This window comes from Myotis davidii, unplaced genomic scaffold (assembly GCF_000327345.1).
Source record: "Myotis davidii unplaced genomic scaffold, ASM32734v1 scaffold4584, whole genome shotgun sequence".
NCBI classification, from domain to species: Eukaryota; Metazoa; Chordata; class Mammalia; order Chiroptera; family Vespertilionidae; genus Myotis; species Myotis davidii.
The window spans coordinates 92,176-110,201 of record NW_006295086.1 but is presented as its reverse complement, the minus strand read 5'-3'; the positions used below and the strand labels follow the sequence as shown (position 1 = coordinate 110,201).

Sequence of the window (18,026 nt, the reverse complement as noted above, 5' to 3'; positions counted from 1 at the left end):
TATATATATATAAAATGGGTCCCTTCTTGGTTTGCCTTATTACATTTAACCTTTCTTTTTGTAAATTTAAAAGAGATGTACCTGGATTTGCTTACGTTTTTTAAGAATGTTTGAGAATATATATCACAGTGAATCAGAAAAAAATGCTCTCTGAGATGTTAATTTTATAACTCCCCTCAGTAACCCATTCTTGAGTGCCATTACCTGTTTCCAGTCTGGAGTTTTATTCTTCCTTCTAATACATGTTCCTTGTCCACTGTGCCCACTTCCCCTGCATTGTTTCTCATGGCCATGAAGAGGGGTTATTTCACCTGATCTCTAACTGCGTGGCATTATAGGTGTGATGAAAGACAGCAGCCCCGCTTTAGACCCAAGCAGACTTTGCAGAAACCTAGAGAAATCAATTAGAGAAGCGGGGAGGGTCAAAGTTATTTGAAAAAAAAAACTGAACTTGGGAGGAAGGGACAAGAGAGGATTGCCAAAAACAGGACTGAATGGGATTAGTGTTTAATTTGCCTACGCCCTGGGAATATCTTAGAAATTTCAGTCAAGGTGCAAGTTATTGAGCATGATATGATTACATGTATGTGGGAGTAATCAAAACAGTGTAGGCAAGACTGAGTTGAAAAGATCATTTGGTGGGAGTGGCATAGTAAGACCTGGACAAATGATGCCAAAGCTCCAGAACCATCTGCAGGTGCCCACTGGACCCCAATAAAAATGTCATTCCTAATGGGACACCAGGGTGGCAGGGGTGGGTCTATAGAAGGGGCCCTGGCACCCCTGGACTCTCCTGCATCTCAGTTGTATAGGTATGTAAGGAATAAGTAGGTGAGTTTGCTTGTTTGTGCTTAATCAGGAACAGAATTTCTTTAAGATTTTTACTTTCTAGACCCCACTTTGATTTATTATACATTAGCTTAGGGAAAATGGGGGTTTGCCATCTTAAGGAAGCCCAGATTTGGTTTTAGAAAGACCTGAGAGAGAGGAAGGATATCACAGGTCCTCCTTTGGGGACGCTTGTAGCCAGCATAATAAACATGCAGCAGCCACAATTTTGCATTGACTCCATGGAGTGAGAATATTTAAGTGCTTACACGTCGTACTCTGTCCTTCCATTATTTACCAGAGTTGGAATTTAGCTAAGAAAGTGTCGACGTTGCAGGAGCTGAGATGTAAAGATTAAATAGAGCTCTTTTGCCTGACCGTGATGGCTCCCTGGTTGAGCATCAACCTATGAACCAAGAGGTCACAGTTCAATTCCCAGGCGGGGCACATGCCGGGTTGTGGGCTTGATCCCCAGTGCAGGGCATGCAGGAGACAGCCGATCGATGATTCTCTCTCATCATTTATGTTTCTATCTCTCTCCCTTTCCCTTCCTCTCTGAAATCAATAAAAATATATTTAAAAAAAATACTAGAGCTCTCCCGGATTCATTGACCTCAGAGCTCAGAGAAAGGAAAGCAAAGCCCTAGGCCTGGCTAACAGATCACCCATCTTCACAGAAGCCCCACAGCAAATACCATTGGATTGTAACAGTCTTGGACATACTAAGGCGAGAAGTGGTTAGATAGTAAGCCCAATGCCACCCAGCTCAGCCCAATAGGATCAGGGAGAAAAAGGGCCTTTCTCTTACAAGTATGAAGCCTGGGCTCTCCTCTTTCTCATGTTTTAAGTGCACTCTGATGTTGAGTGGGAGCATGTTTTGTTTTTGTTGTTTGTTTGTTTTGCCTTATAAGTGCCCAGAAATCAGCTACCAGAAGCAAAAGATATCACTTTGGGTTTTTTTTCATATTGTCCAGTGTTTTATGTGTGTGTTTTTTTTAACATATTTTTTTATTGATTTCAGAGAGGAAGGGGGAAAGAGAAAAGGATAGAAACATCAAGGATGAGAGAGAATCATGGATCGGCTGCCACCTTCAGGACCCCCACTGGAGATTGAGCCCGCAACTTGGGCATGTGCCCTGACCAGGAATCGAACTGCAACTACCTGGTTCATGAGTCAATGCTCAACCACTGAGGCATACCACCTGGGCCATATTGTTCAATTTTGATCATAAGGCGTTTACGTTCTTTCAGAGCTGCCTCCTTTGCCTTTCGCTGAACACACAGCAGATATTGGGTCATCAGTGCAGCCAAAGCCTTTCTCAGTCTCATTTGCTCTCGCTCTTCCCTCCTCACTGATCCCAGGAGAGGAGGTTGCCACCGGGGATAGAATACCAGAATTCTATAAAGCTTCTAACTTGGTTCAAGAAGGTTTCAAACAAAGAGATGGACCTGCCATCTCAGTGGCTCATGACATGTGAGTTCAGGCTCTTTGTAGGTTCCAGTTCTCACCGTATCTGTGCCCCCTGCCATCCCTCTCTCTCCACAGGCCAAGAAGTGCACGGTGATTGGAGGCTCTGGGTTCCTGGGGCAGCACATGGTGGAGCAGTTGCTGGCAAGAGGCTATACCGTCAATGTGTTCGATATGCGGCAGGGTTTCGACAACCCACAGGTGCAGTTCTTTCTGGGGGACCTCTGCAGCCAACAGGTAATGGGCCAACCAGCCTTACCTATTTCCCATCGGCCCCAAATGGAAAGCGGTGGACTTCCCCTGCTCAGAAGCCAGGCACATTATTGTTCCAAAAAAATTTTATTTTGAAAAATATTAAAGTTAGAGGAAAGAATTTGACACACACCCCACATTCTTACTCCTCAGAATAAATAACTGTCTTTTCTGTCCCTACTACTTCACTCTGCCGTGGTAGTGCAAAAGCAGCCTGGGCAATACATGCATGAATGGGCATGGCCATGTGCCAATTAAACTTTATTTACTAACAAAGTTGATCATGGACTGTAGTGTAGCTGGTAAGCTGCTACTCCAGAGTGTGTACCCAAAAGTACAATTCTGGGGTTTTTTAATTTTTCTATTTTTAAAAAACGTTTGTATTGATTTCAGAGAGTATGGGAGAGGGAGCGAGAGAGAAATACCAATGATGTGAGAGAATCATTGATCAGCTGCCTCCTGCATGTCCCACACTAGGGATTGAGCCTGCAACCCGGGCATGTGCCCTGACCATAATTGAACCATGACCTTTTGGTTCATAGGTTGACGCTCAACCACTGAGCCATACCAGCGGGCTGCGAGGGATTGTTTAAATTTTTATTCAGATATAATTCACATTCCATTAATTTTCTATTTTTTAAGTATTCAATTCAGTGGTTGTTAGTATATTTATAAAGTTGGGCGGCCATCACTACTAATTCCAGAACATTTTCATCGCCCCAGAAGAAAAACCCCAGGCGCATTAGCTTCCCATTTCCTCTCCTACTCACCCAGCCACTCATCTCCCGTCTCTGTGGATGTGCCTATTCTGGACATTTCATACACGTGTAATTATACAGTGTTTGTCCTTTTATGACTAGCTTCTTTCACTGAACATAATGTTTTCAAGCTTTACCCATGTCAACAAAGTATTAATATTTTGGATTTTGTTAGATTTTTGCCAAACTGCTTGACAAAGCTGCTACATCAATTTTTCGTCCCCACCAGCAGTGTGGGAGTACTCCCATTGCTGCATATCCTTGCCAACACTTGGTACAGTTAGTCTTTTTGGTGTCACTGTTAGGCAATGCTTAATCACATGTCCTCCCTGTTTGGGAGTGAGAATGAGATCATCACTGAATGCTGAAATCAGTTGGTAGAAGGTTGCTGGGGAGGAAGCTATTCACACAGTCTCAAATGATCACTCCACTGAATCACTTTTAAAAATTGTTTTTAATCTTCACATGAGGATATTTTTTTCAGTTGCTTTTCAGAGAGAGTGGAAAGGAAAGGGGAAGGGGATAGAGAAAGAAACATCAATTGCCTCCCACACATGCCCCGACTGGGGCCGGGGATGAAACCTGCAACCCCGGTATGTGCTCTCGACTGGGATTGAACCCTTGACCCTTCGGTGTGCAGGCCGACACTCTAACCCAGGGGTCCTCAAGCTTTGTAAACAGGGGGCCAGTTCACTGTCCCTCAGACCATTGGAGGGCTGGACTATAGTTTTAAAAAAAACTATGAACAAATTCCTATGCACACTGCACATATCTTATTTTGAAGTACAAAAACAAAACGGGAACAAATACAATATTTGTATTTGCATGTGCCCCGGGGGCCGTAGTTTGAGGACCCCTGCTCTAACCACTGAGAATGCCAGTGGTTACTTGTTAATTACACAAAGAAAGAGGTACCTTTTTGATGGCCAGAATCTGACATCCATCACCTTAACCAAGTGATCAAAGCCAACATGCCAAAAGTATTAGGCCTGAATCTAATCATGAGGAAACACACTAATCCAAATTGAGGGACACTCTGAAATAACTGGCTTGAAAAGTGACAGTGTTCCAAAAGACAAAAAAATAATAATAAGATAGGGAGATTGTTCCATATTCAAAGACCTAGAAGAGGTACGAGGACTAAATACAATGTGTGATCAATCTATGATTGGATCCTAAATCCAAATATGAAAATGGCTATAAAGGACATTATTGGGACCATTGGGGAAATTTAGATATAGACTAATTATTGGACAAGAGTGTCCTATCTCTTACATTTCTGCATGTGATCATTGTTTTCTGGTTATTTGGGAAGATGGCTTTGTTCTTAGGAGATGCTAGGTGAAGAGTTTAGAGGCAAAGTAATCTGATGTCTGCAACTTACTCTCTAATGGTTTTAGAAAAAAAATCATATGTCTATGTGTATCTACATAGAGGGCATTGCGACACAATATTAATAATCAGTGAATCTAGGCACATAAATCATGGGCGTCTTTGTCTTGGTAATGTTAGCATCTATTGATGGTCATTCTTAGATCTTATTACTTATTTAAGGCTTTGCCAAATGGTGACATGCTATCATTCTTACTTTGTTTCTTACCTCAGATCTTTGTAACTTATGCAGATTAAATGTGTGACTCCTTCCCTTTATTTACCAGTTTGCAGAAGGAATTCGTATTTTACTGGTGATCAAATTGTCCCTTCTTTGGCCAGTGGGAGCCTTATAAATTAGCTCTTAGTCCTTTTAGCAGGACCCCAGGAGTCTTGGCAAGCTTTCTCGCTTTCCAGTATGACAAGGTGTTGCTGGCTTATCTCATCTATTTCCTGCCCCAGATCTGCAATCAGGCATTTGCTCTGGGGAGCTCTGGTTCCTCTTAGCAGTAAATTAAACATACCTGTTTTCAACCCCTTTAACACTATACTTTCTGTCCGGAAGACAAAACGGGCTGGGTGCTTAACATGTTAAGGTTGTTGTTCTATGTCTAGTTTCACAGAAAAGAATACTCCTGTATATTGGCCATTTACACTGTCACGTTGTGGGACTTTTTCATATGATTTATAATTTGTGTCTATAAGCTCATCTTCCCCAGAAGTTTTACCCTCAGGTGTCCTGAATCATGCCCTTACCCCATGGCACAGATGTTGCCTCTGGCCGAGTCCCTCCGGCTTCTTTAGGGACCAGTTAATGGGGAGGGGGCGATTAAAGGGACAGCATTGTTTCTTTCGCATGTACTGCTGCACTGTTTGAATCTTTTACAATGAGAATGCATTTCTTTGTTAATTGTAGAATTCTAAAAGGGCAAGACACCTATGCGCCACAGATTGGAGAGTGGGAATGTGAGGAGGCTGTTTACTTGTGTAAGGCGGGAGTGATTTGTTTTGTCTTTGTTTGCTTTTCCAGGACTTGTACCCAGCTCTGAAAGGTGTAAGCACAGTTTTCCACTGCGCATCACCCCCACCATCCAGTAACAACAAGGAACTCTTTTATAGAGTGAATTACATTGGCACCAGGAACGTCATTGAAACTTGCAAAAAGGCTGGGGTTCAGGTAAGGGGAAGGCTGGAGTGAGTGCTGTCACACATTTCTGTGCATGGGTCTGTCCCTGGCTTTCTCTTCCACTCCGTTGGCCTCTGTGCTCAGGCCACTGTGCTCTGCCTTAATTCAGTGAGTCTAAGGATGAATCTCAGTGTGTGGTAGGACAAGTCACCCCCAACCACGTTCTTCAGAATTTGCTTGGTTAACCTTAGCCCTTTCCTCGTCCATATACTTTTTTTAAAAATGTTTTTAAAATTGATTTTAGAGAGGAAGGGAGAGAGAGAGAAAAACACATTGATGTGAGAGAGAAACTTCCATCAGTTACCTCCCATACATGCCCCAACCGAGGATCAAACCCGCAAACTGGGTATGTGCCCTGACTGGGAAGCAAACCCGGCCCCTTTCAGTATATGGGACGATGCTCCAACCAACTGAGCCACACTGGCCAGGGTTAATCCATATACTTTTTAGGGTCAGCTTGTTGAGTTGATAAAGCCTACTGGAATTGTTATTGTAATTGCATCAAACTTAAAGGTCATTTTGGAAAGAATTGACATGCTTTCAATATTGAGTCTTCCTATCTGTAAATATATGTGATCTCTCTTTATCTCTCCCTTTAATGCCTTTCAGTAGCGTTTTATACTTCATAGTGGTTTTTTACATCTTTTGTCAAATTTATCCCTATGTGACTCATTATGGTTATTGAAATATCTTTTACATCACATTTTCAATTGCTAGTGTATAGGAACACAGTTGATTATTGTGTATTGATTTTGTACTCAGCAACTTTGCTGAACCCTTAACTTTAATATTCTCTATTTATCATGTTTTCTCTGTCTACATTTCCCATATCTGTGAATGGTGATAGTTTTGTTTTTTCTTTTCAAATTATTATACTTTGTTGTTTGTCTTATCCTAGGACTCCAGGACAGTGTTGAATAAAAGTGGTTAAGATATTATTCAAGCCCGGCCAGTGTGGCTCAGTGGTTGAGCATCAACCTATGAACCAGGAGGTCACATTCCATTACCAGTCAGGGCACATGCCTGGGTTGCGGGCTCGATCCTCAATAGGGGGCATGCCGGAGTCAGCAGTTCAATGATTCTCTCTCAAAATTGATATTTCTATCTCTCCCCCTCTCTCTCTCTCTGAAATTAATATAAACACACACACACACACATATATCAAGATACTCTAAAAAAAATAAAGATATGATTCAAGCTAATGATATTCAGTGTTGGATGAGATTCCTTTAACCAGATGGGCTGGGAGCTGGAGATCCTCATAAGAGAGCATCTTCCTTTTGAATAGTATTTCTCAAGTGGGCATGGGTGTGTGCCTGCATGTGCTGACATGCCAAGGTTTGTGTCAGAATCAGCAGGGGTCTTCTTCAGACAGATCTCCCTCAGAGTTTGTGGGCTATCCTTCCGCCAGGAGAATCACTCCCACAGTGAGATACCATGAATAATGGAAGTCTGTTCTATCCCTCAGTTGTGATAGGAGAGAAAAAATGTGAAATCTACTATATTAGAATGTAATGTCATAATGTGCCTGGGATCCTCGTAGCTGCAAAAGATGGTGATCTTTGGATTATTTTAAGAAAGCCTGAAAAGTGAAGGCACTACAGTCAATAATTTGTATAGTGCTTTGCATACAAGGGTCATTCATGAACAGGTACCATTTGATCCTCTTTCATTCATGACCATTGGAGTGTTTAATTAGGGATCATTCCTGACTGTATTTTTTTTTTCATCTTCCTTTCTCCTCTGCCAGAAACTCATTTTAACCAGCAGTGCTAGTGTCATTTTTGAGGGCGTTGACATCAAGAATGGAACTGAGGACTTCCCTTATGCCATGAAACCCATTGACTACTACACGGAGACGAAGATCTTGCAGGAGAGAGTACGTACCTGAGAGCTGGTTGAGTGAGTGATGGGCAAGTGCCAGGAACATCTTAAGGGCTTAGATTCCTAAGAGAAATATCTGTGAACATGTGAAGTTAGTATTCTGAGGCCTAAGTACCTAACTTGGGAAGTAAAATTTGTGGATGAAATTCAGTTTAAAAAATCATAACAAAATAGCTCAAGGTGGCCAGACACTGTTCTGAGTCTTTTACAGGAACTGCCTCATTTCAACGTCACGAAGACGCCCTAAGGTAGGTACTATTATCATCACCAGATTACAGGTGAGGACAGTTGATGCCCAGAGATTCAGAAGGTTCCTGAGGCCATGCAGCTGGTAGGTGGTGGAACCAAGGCAGTTTAGCTCCAGAGCCTGCTCTCCAGCTCACACTATGCAGGGTTGGTTACTCAGTTGCTATAGAAATCAGAAAGTAGGCAATTTATGGCGATCCAAAGTATGCAGGCAGAACTTGGGCTTCACACACAAGGAGTGTGTTTGCATTTGAAACACCTTCCTGGTGGCACTCTTGTTCCCCTCACTTTGTAAAATTAAACAGCAGAAGGATCTTGCTTTATTTTAAGGAAAAGTACTTTTCTACTTGACAGCCTGGTTTCTGTGAGAACCCAGATTTAGCAGAAGTCTGAGTTGAGTAACAGGCACCAAGCCTTCAGACTCCCAAGCTCCGGGGACCCTGACAGCAGCTAGTTCCAGGGTTAATGTCCAGGGTGGGCACTGCCGTGAGGACAGCCCCGGCTGAAGGCCACAAATGCTCATCAGCCACAGACAGCTTGCCTTAGCTGGGGTGCTGGGGGTTTACCTCTCCCAGGAGTTTGTAGCACACCACAGCTACTAAACCAGAGTTTATTGTCCAATTGGCATGAGTGCCCCCGCACTACCCGAGGGCCTGCTGACTGTTTGCTATTACTCCAGCTCAGAAAGTCCCAGGAGAACTCATCCTCAGAGAGACACAAGGTCCTCCCTCTCCAGGGAGTAGAGGCCTAGCCTTTTGCAAGCTGGAGTCCTGTCCCTGCCCCTTAAGCATAGAGAGCCTCAAAGAACTCCCACCTTCTTGGACTTGACCGAGAGAGCACCGAAGCATCCAATGGGCCCTGTGCACTCACCCAAGGTGCCTGGGACTCCCACCCTTTGTGCTCAGGAGCTGCAAGCCGCAGCTATGGCCCAGACCTTTGGTGTGTCACTTGCACTGACTTTCGGTGCTTATTGGGAAAAAGCAAAGCCTGAAAACGCCCAGAAGTAACCCCCTAAAGCAGTGATGGTGAACCTTTTAAGCTCAGCATGTCAGCATTTTGAAAAACCCTAATTTAACCCTGGTACCATGTCACATGTAGAAATTTTTTGATATTTGCAACCATAGTAAAACAAAGACTTATGTTTTTGATATTTATTTTATATATTTAAATGCCGTTTAACAAAAATCAACCAAAAAAATGAGTTCGCGTGTCACCTCTGACACGTATGTCATAGGTTCGCCATCACTGCCCTAAAGCGTCCTGTCAGCCGTTGTTGATGCACAGTAACTCACTGTCGGTGTTCAAACCTCCCAGCATCGAAAATGAATGTGGTGTTGATTTAGGACCCCTTCACCTCTCTTCTTTTTAGTAACAGAGATGAGCCTTGGTAGAGGGCATTGGAAGGCTTATTTAGTCATTTCCCCCATTGCCATGGGGACCAAGGGCCTGGCAGGAAGAGGAGAGACAGCTCTGGGAATCTGATGAGAGGCCAATTCTTCACTGTTGGGCAGCTACAATGGTTCTAAACTCAATAAGTCACTTCAACTCTCTGGCACCCAAATATATACAAAAATTTTGCCACTGCAGAGTAGAGATCCTAGGTGAGGTGATAACGATACTTACCAAGCGTACTTACAGAAACAATTGGCAGGGCATCCCATTTCATTAGCACGCAGCCCTGTCAGGGTAGGCACTGGCACGTTCCCTATTTTTACCAATAACATAACAAATCCTTCAGGAAGTTGTGTAACTTTTGAGGCGAAACCTGTTTCTCTGTACTTATTCCCTTAAGTTCTAGTTTGTCCGTTAAGCCACACAGAATGTAGCTTTCCTCTCCTGCTGACAGTGGATGACAGGAATACTGGCTGTCTCTTCTGGAGTGCTTACTAGGTACTAGGCACTGCTCTGAGGACTTGACCTCTACTGGCTGCCCTGTTTCTCCCATACCCTTCACCTTCTCAGGCCCTTCTTCGTGACCCACGTGGATTCATCAGAGCCCCTTACTGGGAGGTGGTGCTCAGCACTAGCCAGGGCAGCCCAAGACTGGCAGAAACGTGCTGTCAGCACATAGAGCTTAAAGCCAGAGCCCCTTAGGTGGCAGCAGCCTCGTGGGAGGCTCAGGGTTGACTGGCTCACCAGAACCCCCGGATCTTTCCCACAAAAGGCTGCCAAGGCTCATCTTCCCCTGGCTGCATTTGTGCATTTTAGTCTTGAACCCAAACCCAGGCCTTTCTGTTTGATCTCACTGGTTTTGACCCAGCTGTCTCCTACATTTTCCAATTTGGATGGTGGGGGTGGAGCGGTAGAGAAGTAGCCAGAATTATACCATTCATTGATGCAGGTCTTCAGCCCCGGGCAGTGGGCAGTACGCAGTACCCATGTGCCCTGTGGGAGGTGCTGCTTAGCTGGTATGGCACGTCCACTGCTCCTTCTGCTCTTCTTCAGGAAGTCCTGGGTGCCAATGATCCTGAGAGGAATTTCTTAACCACAGCCATCCGGCCCCATGGCATTTTCGGCCCAAGGGACCCCCAGCTGGTCCCCATCCTCATTGAGGCAGCCAGAAAAGGCAAGATGAAGTTCATGATCGGGTAAGTCGGCCAGTGTTGCTTCTCTGCAAGATCCCCTGAACCCATGTAACAAAGATCAGTTACATTCAGCTCTCTTCTTTTTTTTTTTTTTGTTATTCCTCACCCAAGGATATTTTTCCATTGATTTTTAGAGAGAGTGAAAGGGAGAAGGAGAGACACAGAGAGAAACATCGATGTGAGAGAGACACATCAATTGGTTGCCTCCCACACATGCCCAGACCAGGGCCAGGGATTGAGCCTGCAACCGAGGTATGTGCCCTTGACCAGAATCGAACCTGGGACCCTTCAGTCCGTGCGCCTTGGGGGCGGGCGGGGGGCTTACAGCAACAGAAAGGAATCCTCTCCCAGTTCTGGAGACCAGAAGTCTGAAATCCAGCCATGGGCAGGATTGGTTCCTTCAGAAGATTCTGAGGGACAGTCTCATCCAGGCCTCTCTCCCAGCTGGTGGTGGTGGCTGGCAGTCCTTGGAATTTCTTGGCTTAGATAGATGCATAACTGCAGTCTCTGACTCCGTCTTTGCATGATCTTCTTTTTCTGTGTCTTTGTCCAAATTTCCCTTGGTTTGTAAGACCAGCAGCCACGCCCTAACTGGTTTGGCTCAGTGGATAGAGCGTTGGCCTGCAGACTGAAGGGTCCCAGGTTCGATTCCAGTCAAGGGCATGTACCTTGGTTGCAAGCATATCCCCAGTAGGGGTTGTGCAGGAGGCAGCTGATCAATGTTTCTCTCTCATGGATGTTTCTAACTCTCTATCCCTCTCCCTTCCTCTCTGTAAAAGATCAATAAAATATTTTTTTTAAAAAAGAACAGCAGCCATTGGATTTAGAGCCCATTCTACTCCAGTATGACCTCACCTAATCTTGATTACATCTGCAAAAACCCTATTTCCAAATAAGGACACATCCACAAGTTCCAAGTGGACATGAATTTGGGGAGGACACTATTCAACCTGGTGCACTCTCTCTGACAGGCTGGGAAAATATTGGTGTCCCTGTTTGGAAATTGAGGGAACAGGCTCAGAGGGGAAAGCCTGACCCACAGTCAGGGGCCAGGCCCTCAGCTCTTGTTGCATCCATGAAGATAGGAGGAGGCTTTAACATTCCTTTCTGAGCAAGGTGCCGGTGGCAGGGCCTAGCAGGTGGTGGCAGTGTGGCTGGCTGCCTTCCCCAATACATTTACTTTTCCTTCCTTCTTTCCTTCCTTTTTCCCCTTTTCTTCCTGTCATTTTCTTGCTACCTTGCCTCCCTGCCTTTCACTTGGCTGCCCTGTCCTATTGCTTTGAGGGATTACACAGAGATGGTAGAAACACATGAGGCCAGAGCAAGGCATTAACCCAGAGTGTCCCAGAAGGAGTGAAGGGCTGCTGCCCAAAGTGGAGCTGAGAGCAGACAACACCAATGTTGGCCATGCTGGGATGGGGCAGGCAGGGCACCAGGCTTTCTGATACATTAGTTGGCCCTTAAGTATCCCTGAGGGCCCCAGGAACCCTGGCCCCTTGTACATCTTTAACTGTTACAGATGTCAAGGTGTCAGGGGCTGGCATTGCCAAGGCAGGTAGCAGTCTTTTAAAATTGAAGAAAGAATTCAGCCCTAGCCGGTTCGGCTCAGTGAATAGAGCATCTGCCCACGGATTGAAGGGCCACTGGTTTGATTCTAGTCAAGGGCATGTACCTTGATTGCAGGCTCGATCCCCGGCCCTGATCAGGAGGTAACCAATCGATGTGTCTCTCATACATCCATGTTTCTCTCTCTGTGTCTCTCCCCTCCCTTCCACTCTTTAAAAATCAATGGGAAAATATCCTGGGGTGAGGATTAATTAAAATAAAATAAAGTGCTGGGACTTGGAAGCAACCCCAGCTCCCTGTGCAGTGTCTCAGCATGCAGCTGAGTGCTCCCAGCCCAGTGTAACCACATCTGTATGCCCACAGAAACGGGGAGAACTTGGTGGACTTCACCTTCGTGGAGAATGTGGTTCACGGACACATTCTGGCTGCAGAGCACCTCTCCCAAGACACGGCCTTGGGTGGGAAGGTAAGGCACCTGCTTCTCTCAACTCGGCAATGGCTGGCCCACCACATGCTCCGCCTGCACTTTTTCCCATCTTCAGATTTCTTCTCTGTGTGATTGGATGCACTGGCACGTTCCCTCCGTGATTCTGTATCCTGGTAGACCTGCTTTAGGATCCCGTGATCTTGAGATTAAGCCCCTATGGTCAGGAGTATGGCATCATGGCAGTACCATATCGCACAGGGCAGCCCAAGTCCAGAGGTGTGGGCTGTGGTTAAGAGATTCAGGACCTGGTTCTGATTTTAGGGCCTGGTTCTCCATGAACGTAACCTGACTACCTCCCATGGACATGGCTACTCCAGGCAGGGTCCCGTGAACATTGGCCAGAGTGTGTGCTATTCACCCTTCCTTCCACTCATTCCAAGTGTCTCCATTTTCCTCTCATCGTCCAGCCATACTCATGCCTCTCACCCCACCTGAGGTGCAGATGTATCTGAATCTCCTGGTGTCTGGCATCCAGTGGGCAGGCTGGGCATGTGGGGGAGGTGAACTCATCCAGAGATGGGAGAGCACATTTGGCCCCTCATCATTTCCTCTCATTCCTGCCTTGGATTCCCTCCTATTTGGGCCTCATTTGTTTCTCCTGGACTTGTTCCATTTTCCCACTCATATAACTCTTAGGGTGGCTTTTGGTTTAGAACAAGCAAGTCAAACTCAAAAGCTAACATGGGCCAAATAAACAAGGTTTAAGTTTATGTGGGCCGCAAAAAAACAAAAGCTTTAATTTTCATAGAAACGTTGGTTTATTTCTGTAGAGACATGCTGAATACAAAGGGCTAAAATAAATGAGCAATCATTCACATAAAATAATAGAATACTTTAATAAAAAGTAATATTTTTCTTGAACATTAACTTACCAGACACTGAATAGCTGCACACGTTAATAAGCATAACACAAATAAACCTATTTTTCTTGTTCTCCGAAAGCGAAATACTTCCTGTTGCGCACACCAAACAAGTCAGTACAAGACTAACTTGGCAACCTGTTGCTAAAATATTCACTCCTAGTATTAGTGGAGAGAAATGGTGCACCTGCGTGTAAGGCACCTAAGGGAAATGAATGCAACATGATTATAGTACTCAGTCATTAGTGAACGTTGTAGTTCGTTATTAATAATTATGTATAAAGGATATTGTAAAAATTAAGATGAAATTTTTATTAAAACGTTTCTTACATACCATTAAATTGGCTAGGCTGCAAAAATATTCATTGTGGGCCGCATGTGGCCCGCGGGCCATGAGTTTAGCATGCTTGGTTTAGACCAAACAGCACATCTGAGAAACTTAATATGACCCATTCGTTGTGCCTGAAGATAAGAAGATGAGTGTCACCATGCTTAACACAGTTACCAAATGAAATTAACAAACGTGCCTTCCCGAATGCAATCTAAACTTCACTGAAAAACCTGACTTACAGAGGAAATTTTCACTGCCTTCCCTCTGCTCCTAAAGGGGCCCATAGCTGCGAATCCAAAGGTTGTCTGCAAGCGGCTGACACTTGTGGATTAGAGGACCAGGGAAATGCTGCAATCTGCATGCACTTAATATCCACCTCACTTTTGAGCTGCCCTGCAAAGGAGCTGGGGTGAGCAGGCGGGCAAGGAGTGGCCACTGGTCCTAGGCTGAGCCAACAGCTATGGCTGAGCTCTGGGCATGGCCCGCTCACCCCTCCAGCTGTGGAGCAGTCTGTAACTTCTTGTTCTGTCTTCAGGCATTCCACATCACCAATGACGAACCCATCCCCTTCTGGACATTCCTGTCCCGCATCCTGATAGGCCTCAATTACGAAGCCCCCAAGTACCACATTCCCTACTGGGTGGCCTACTACCTGGCCCTCCTGCTATCCCTCCTGGTGATGGTGATCAGTCCTGTCATCCAGCTCCAGCCCACATTCACTCCGATGCGGGTCGCGCTGGCTGGCACATTCCACTACTACAGCTGTGAGAGAGCCAAAAAGGCCTTGGGCTACCAGCCACTGGTCACCATGGATGACGCTGTGGAAAGAACTGTGCAGAGCTTCCACCACCTGCGGAGGGTCAAGTGAGGCCCCGAGACTGGGCCCTCTCGCCACATTCCGCCTCCAACACCTCTCCTCGTGGATCAAGAAACTAACCTCCTTCAAGTGACTTTCTTCTGAGCTCAGGTACCTCCTGCCAGTTAGATAGGAGCACACCCGGCCTTTCCATGACCACAAGTGAAGCCTGAGTGGGAGCACAGGATCAGATTTGGACTTTTAGCGGGCAGCTTTGTATTCTTCTGTTTTGTGTTCTCTCTCCCATCCCCCCTCTATCCTGGGGTCCTTACCATCCCACTGTCCTTGTACATAATCAAGGAAGCTGTAGCAAAGAACCGACCCCTTTGCTAATTGAGGATGGAAAACTAGATTCATTTCCATACAAACCAATACAAGAGTAGAAGCCACAGACTGTTCAAGGAGCCACATATTACAAACATCCTAGAGGAGAAACAGAAACACATGGTGAGACTGCAAGTGTACATTTTAAATAGAGTTTAGAGCAAGCAAACACTTCCAAAAAGCTTAAGCAACTGTAACCCTCCCCCTCCATCCCTCATGGTTTCCCTCCTTACATGCTTCCAAGCTCTCCAAGGCCCAGCTGCAGTGCCTGTCTGCGTTGTTTTGTTCTTTTCTTCATAAAACATTCTGTCATGGTCACATTTCACTTTATCAACAGATTCCTCTTGTCCTTAGTGACACAGCAGTGGCCTGACCCGTGGCATGCTCTTTCAGCTGTTTAGCGAATCTCCTGACATCAGACTGCTTGATAGTGTGATATGGGAAAGGTCAGACAGAAAAGAGTCTCCTTTATCTGCTTGGAGTTTGGGCAGAAAGGGCACTTCACTCATAGAACCCCTCACGCAGAACCCTTCCGGCCAATTTCCAGAAGGCCTAGCACACATAATGACTCAGCGTTCTCTCTTTCCTGGTGATGTTCTGCTTACAGAACCTGGTTTCTTCTAAGACTAATTGACATGTAATCTTCAAGACCTATTTTCTTTTCTGCTTTTGTCCAAAGTTGGGGAGGCTGGAATAAAGACATTGCACGTGCCATTTGGTTTGTGTAATATGAGCATGACACCCACCTGTGGAGAAACTGCTAAGCCGATAGAGTAGGGGGAGTATAAACAGAAATAAGACAGTCTTTGCCCAAAGGCACTTTAAAAATAGAGGAGTTAAGATACGTTCACAATCCTGTGTAATACCAGGCAGGAAATGATACACTGGAGACAAGGTGGCATAAATTCAGAGGAAGGAGACATGGCTTCTAGCCAAGACCATCCAAAACACCTTTGTGAAGGAAGGAACAGTATTGAGTTGGACCTTGAAGGATGGATAAGAGTCAGTAGGTAGAGGCCACTAGGTGGCATTTCAGGCTTAAAGGTCAGGTTCACAGTCATTGGCTTGTCATAGTTTCATTAGTAGTGTGTGGTCTTCCTCAGATTTAGTGAAGTACAGAAGTGACCAGCCTGGATTGGGGTGGGAGGTGTGGAGCAGTGGGAGGTCAGTCAGGCTGGAGAGGTAGGTAGGGCCTCAGATGCAAAGCCAAGGGGACTGAACTTTATTTACCCTGTAGGCAGGGGAAACCATTGCCAGTTTAACCATGGCGGGCTAAAATCAAGAAACTCATTTTAGCCACTCTGCATGGAGCCTGGGAGGTCAGATTAGGAAGTGATGCAGCCCTGGAAATAGAAATGAAGCCTCCATGGAAGCAACTAGAAAGGAATCAGAGCTCCCTACCTGATTTCCTCAGGGAGATGAGAGGGAGTGAGGAGACTGAGGCATGGAATGGGAGGACTCCACTTTCAGAGCTGCCGGGAGGAGGGTCTCTGCTTGGAAGACTGAGGCTGGCAGGCCTCACCAAGAAGCATCTAGGGCCAAAGTGTCCTCAGCTTTGTCCTCTCCGCTTCCCTGGCGAAATGCTAGCAGCCGCCTTGACCAAAGATGTCCCTCGTCAAACTTGAACTGTACATGTTTCCACATGTTTGTTGGGCGCTGTCGGGGCTTCAGTGGTGAGTGAATAAATAGACACAGCCCACAGCTGACATTCTAGTGGCCTTGTACAAATCAATACATAATTGGAAACTTGAAAGTTCCAAGAAGGAAAGGTGTGGGAGTGACTGAAAGTGAACATGGCCAGGTTGGAAATGGGGCAGAACTGCCATCAAAGGTTTCCCAAGGAAGCATTGTCCATGCAGATCAGAAAGGTGAGACAGATCATTAAGTGGCTGAGAGAGCCCTCCAGACAGACCCTGAGCCCCAAGTGGGCAAAGGGCTGCCCTCCCCACCTGGTGAGGGCTTTTGCTGCCCTTCCTTGCTCTGCCATGCAATCCTGACCCAGACCCAAGTAACCTGCCCCCCAACCTGTGTGTAGAAAGTCTGACTGCCAGGAAACCACAGCCTCCAGCCCCTCCCCCTGAGAGCTTGTTAGAAACTCTGGCGCCCCACCCCACACCTACTGAACCGACACTCTGGGGGTGGGGCTGGCACATTGTTCCCAAGCCCTGCCAATAGTCTGAACCACTGAAGTGGCCTCCCACCAGGTTATTGAGTCTAACTAGAACCTTGCCTCAGCCACTGCAAGACTGAACTTGCCCCCTCACAGGCCCAAGTTCCTGGGCCACCCGACCTGTTCCTTTGCTGAAGGACAATGGCCTTGAAGCACACCTCCCTAAAATGATTTCCTGGAGAACCTACCAGGGCCTGTGCCCCTCCTGTGGCACATCCATCTGTAAAATCAGGGCCAAGGGAAAGGAGACGGCTGAAAGAAAGTCCATGCCCAGTTCTGCGCATTCATTGGGGAGATCTCTCATTTCAGTCATCTCTCCACCTCATTGACATCGACCTAGTTCATTTAGCACCTGGCTCTGTCCGCACCTGGGTCAGGTGTACTGGGACAGCCCAGCTGATCTGTCTGTCTCCTGTGATCCAGCCTCTATGCACATCCAGGAGTCCTTCCTTAAACAGACCTAGATCCTCCCCCTCTTCTACTGAAAACACTTCAGTGGGTCCTGCTTTTCTCCTGAACACATTCCACGGCCAGTCCATCATGGCCTGTGCTCAGCCCACCTTTCCAGCCTCTTCTATTGGGCTTCACACCTGTTGTGCTCCACCCAAACTGCTCATACCCTGTCATACATCCCTTTGCTTAGGTTGTCCTGGATTCCTGCATGTCCTCTCCTCCATATGTCCCCAGGTTCAGAATGGCCAGCTCCCTTTCACCCAAAAGCCTACCCGGATCCTCCCAGTTGAAAACCGTGCCTGTTCTCTAGGCTTCCAGCCTGGGAATCTCAATCTTTGCCTCATTTAGTGTATTCCCTCTGTGTACTTTCTCCCACCCCCACCAGGCCAGGAGCTCTTATA

The 18,026-nt window shown here is 46.1% G+C and overlaps 2 protein-coding genes across 2 annotated transcripts in view; one reads left to right on the top strand and one right to left on the bottom strand.

The window, feature by feature from the left end:
- Positions 1 to 10,651, bottom strand: part of CETN2 (centrin 2) — a 20,887-nt gene extending 10,236 nt beyond the window's left edge. Inside the window, exon 1 of the mRNA XM_006769697.2 lies at positions 10,645 to 10,651. The gene's annotated coding sequence lies outside the window, so the exon portion shown is untranslated. The remainder of the gene's footprint in view (positions 1 to 10,644) is intronic.
- Positions 1 to 15,716, top strand: part of NSDHL (NAD(P) dependent steroid dehydrogenase-like) — a 17,606-nt gene extending 1,890 nt beyond the window's left edge. The window contains exons 2-7 of the mRNA XM_006769696.2: positions 2,375 to 2,533; positions 5,708 to 5,854; positions 7,614 to 7,742; positions 10,439 to 10,581; positions 12,508 to 12,610; positions 14,358 to 15,716. Coding sequence (XP_006769759.1) covers positions 2,375 to 2,533; positions 5,708 to 5,854; positions 7,614 to 7,742; positions 10,439 to 10,581; positions 12,508 to 12,610; positions 14,358 to 14,690 — 1,014 coding nt within the window. The 3' untranslated portion in view covers positions 14,691 to 15,716. The remainder of the gene's footprint in view (positions 1 to 2,374; positions 2,534 to 5,707; positions 5,855 to 7,613; positions 7,743 to 10,438; positions 10,582 to 12,507; positions 12,611 to 14,357) is intronic.
- The last annotated feature ends 2,310 nt before the right edge of the window (positions 15,717 to 18,026 follow it).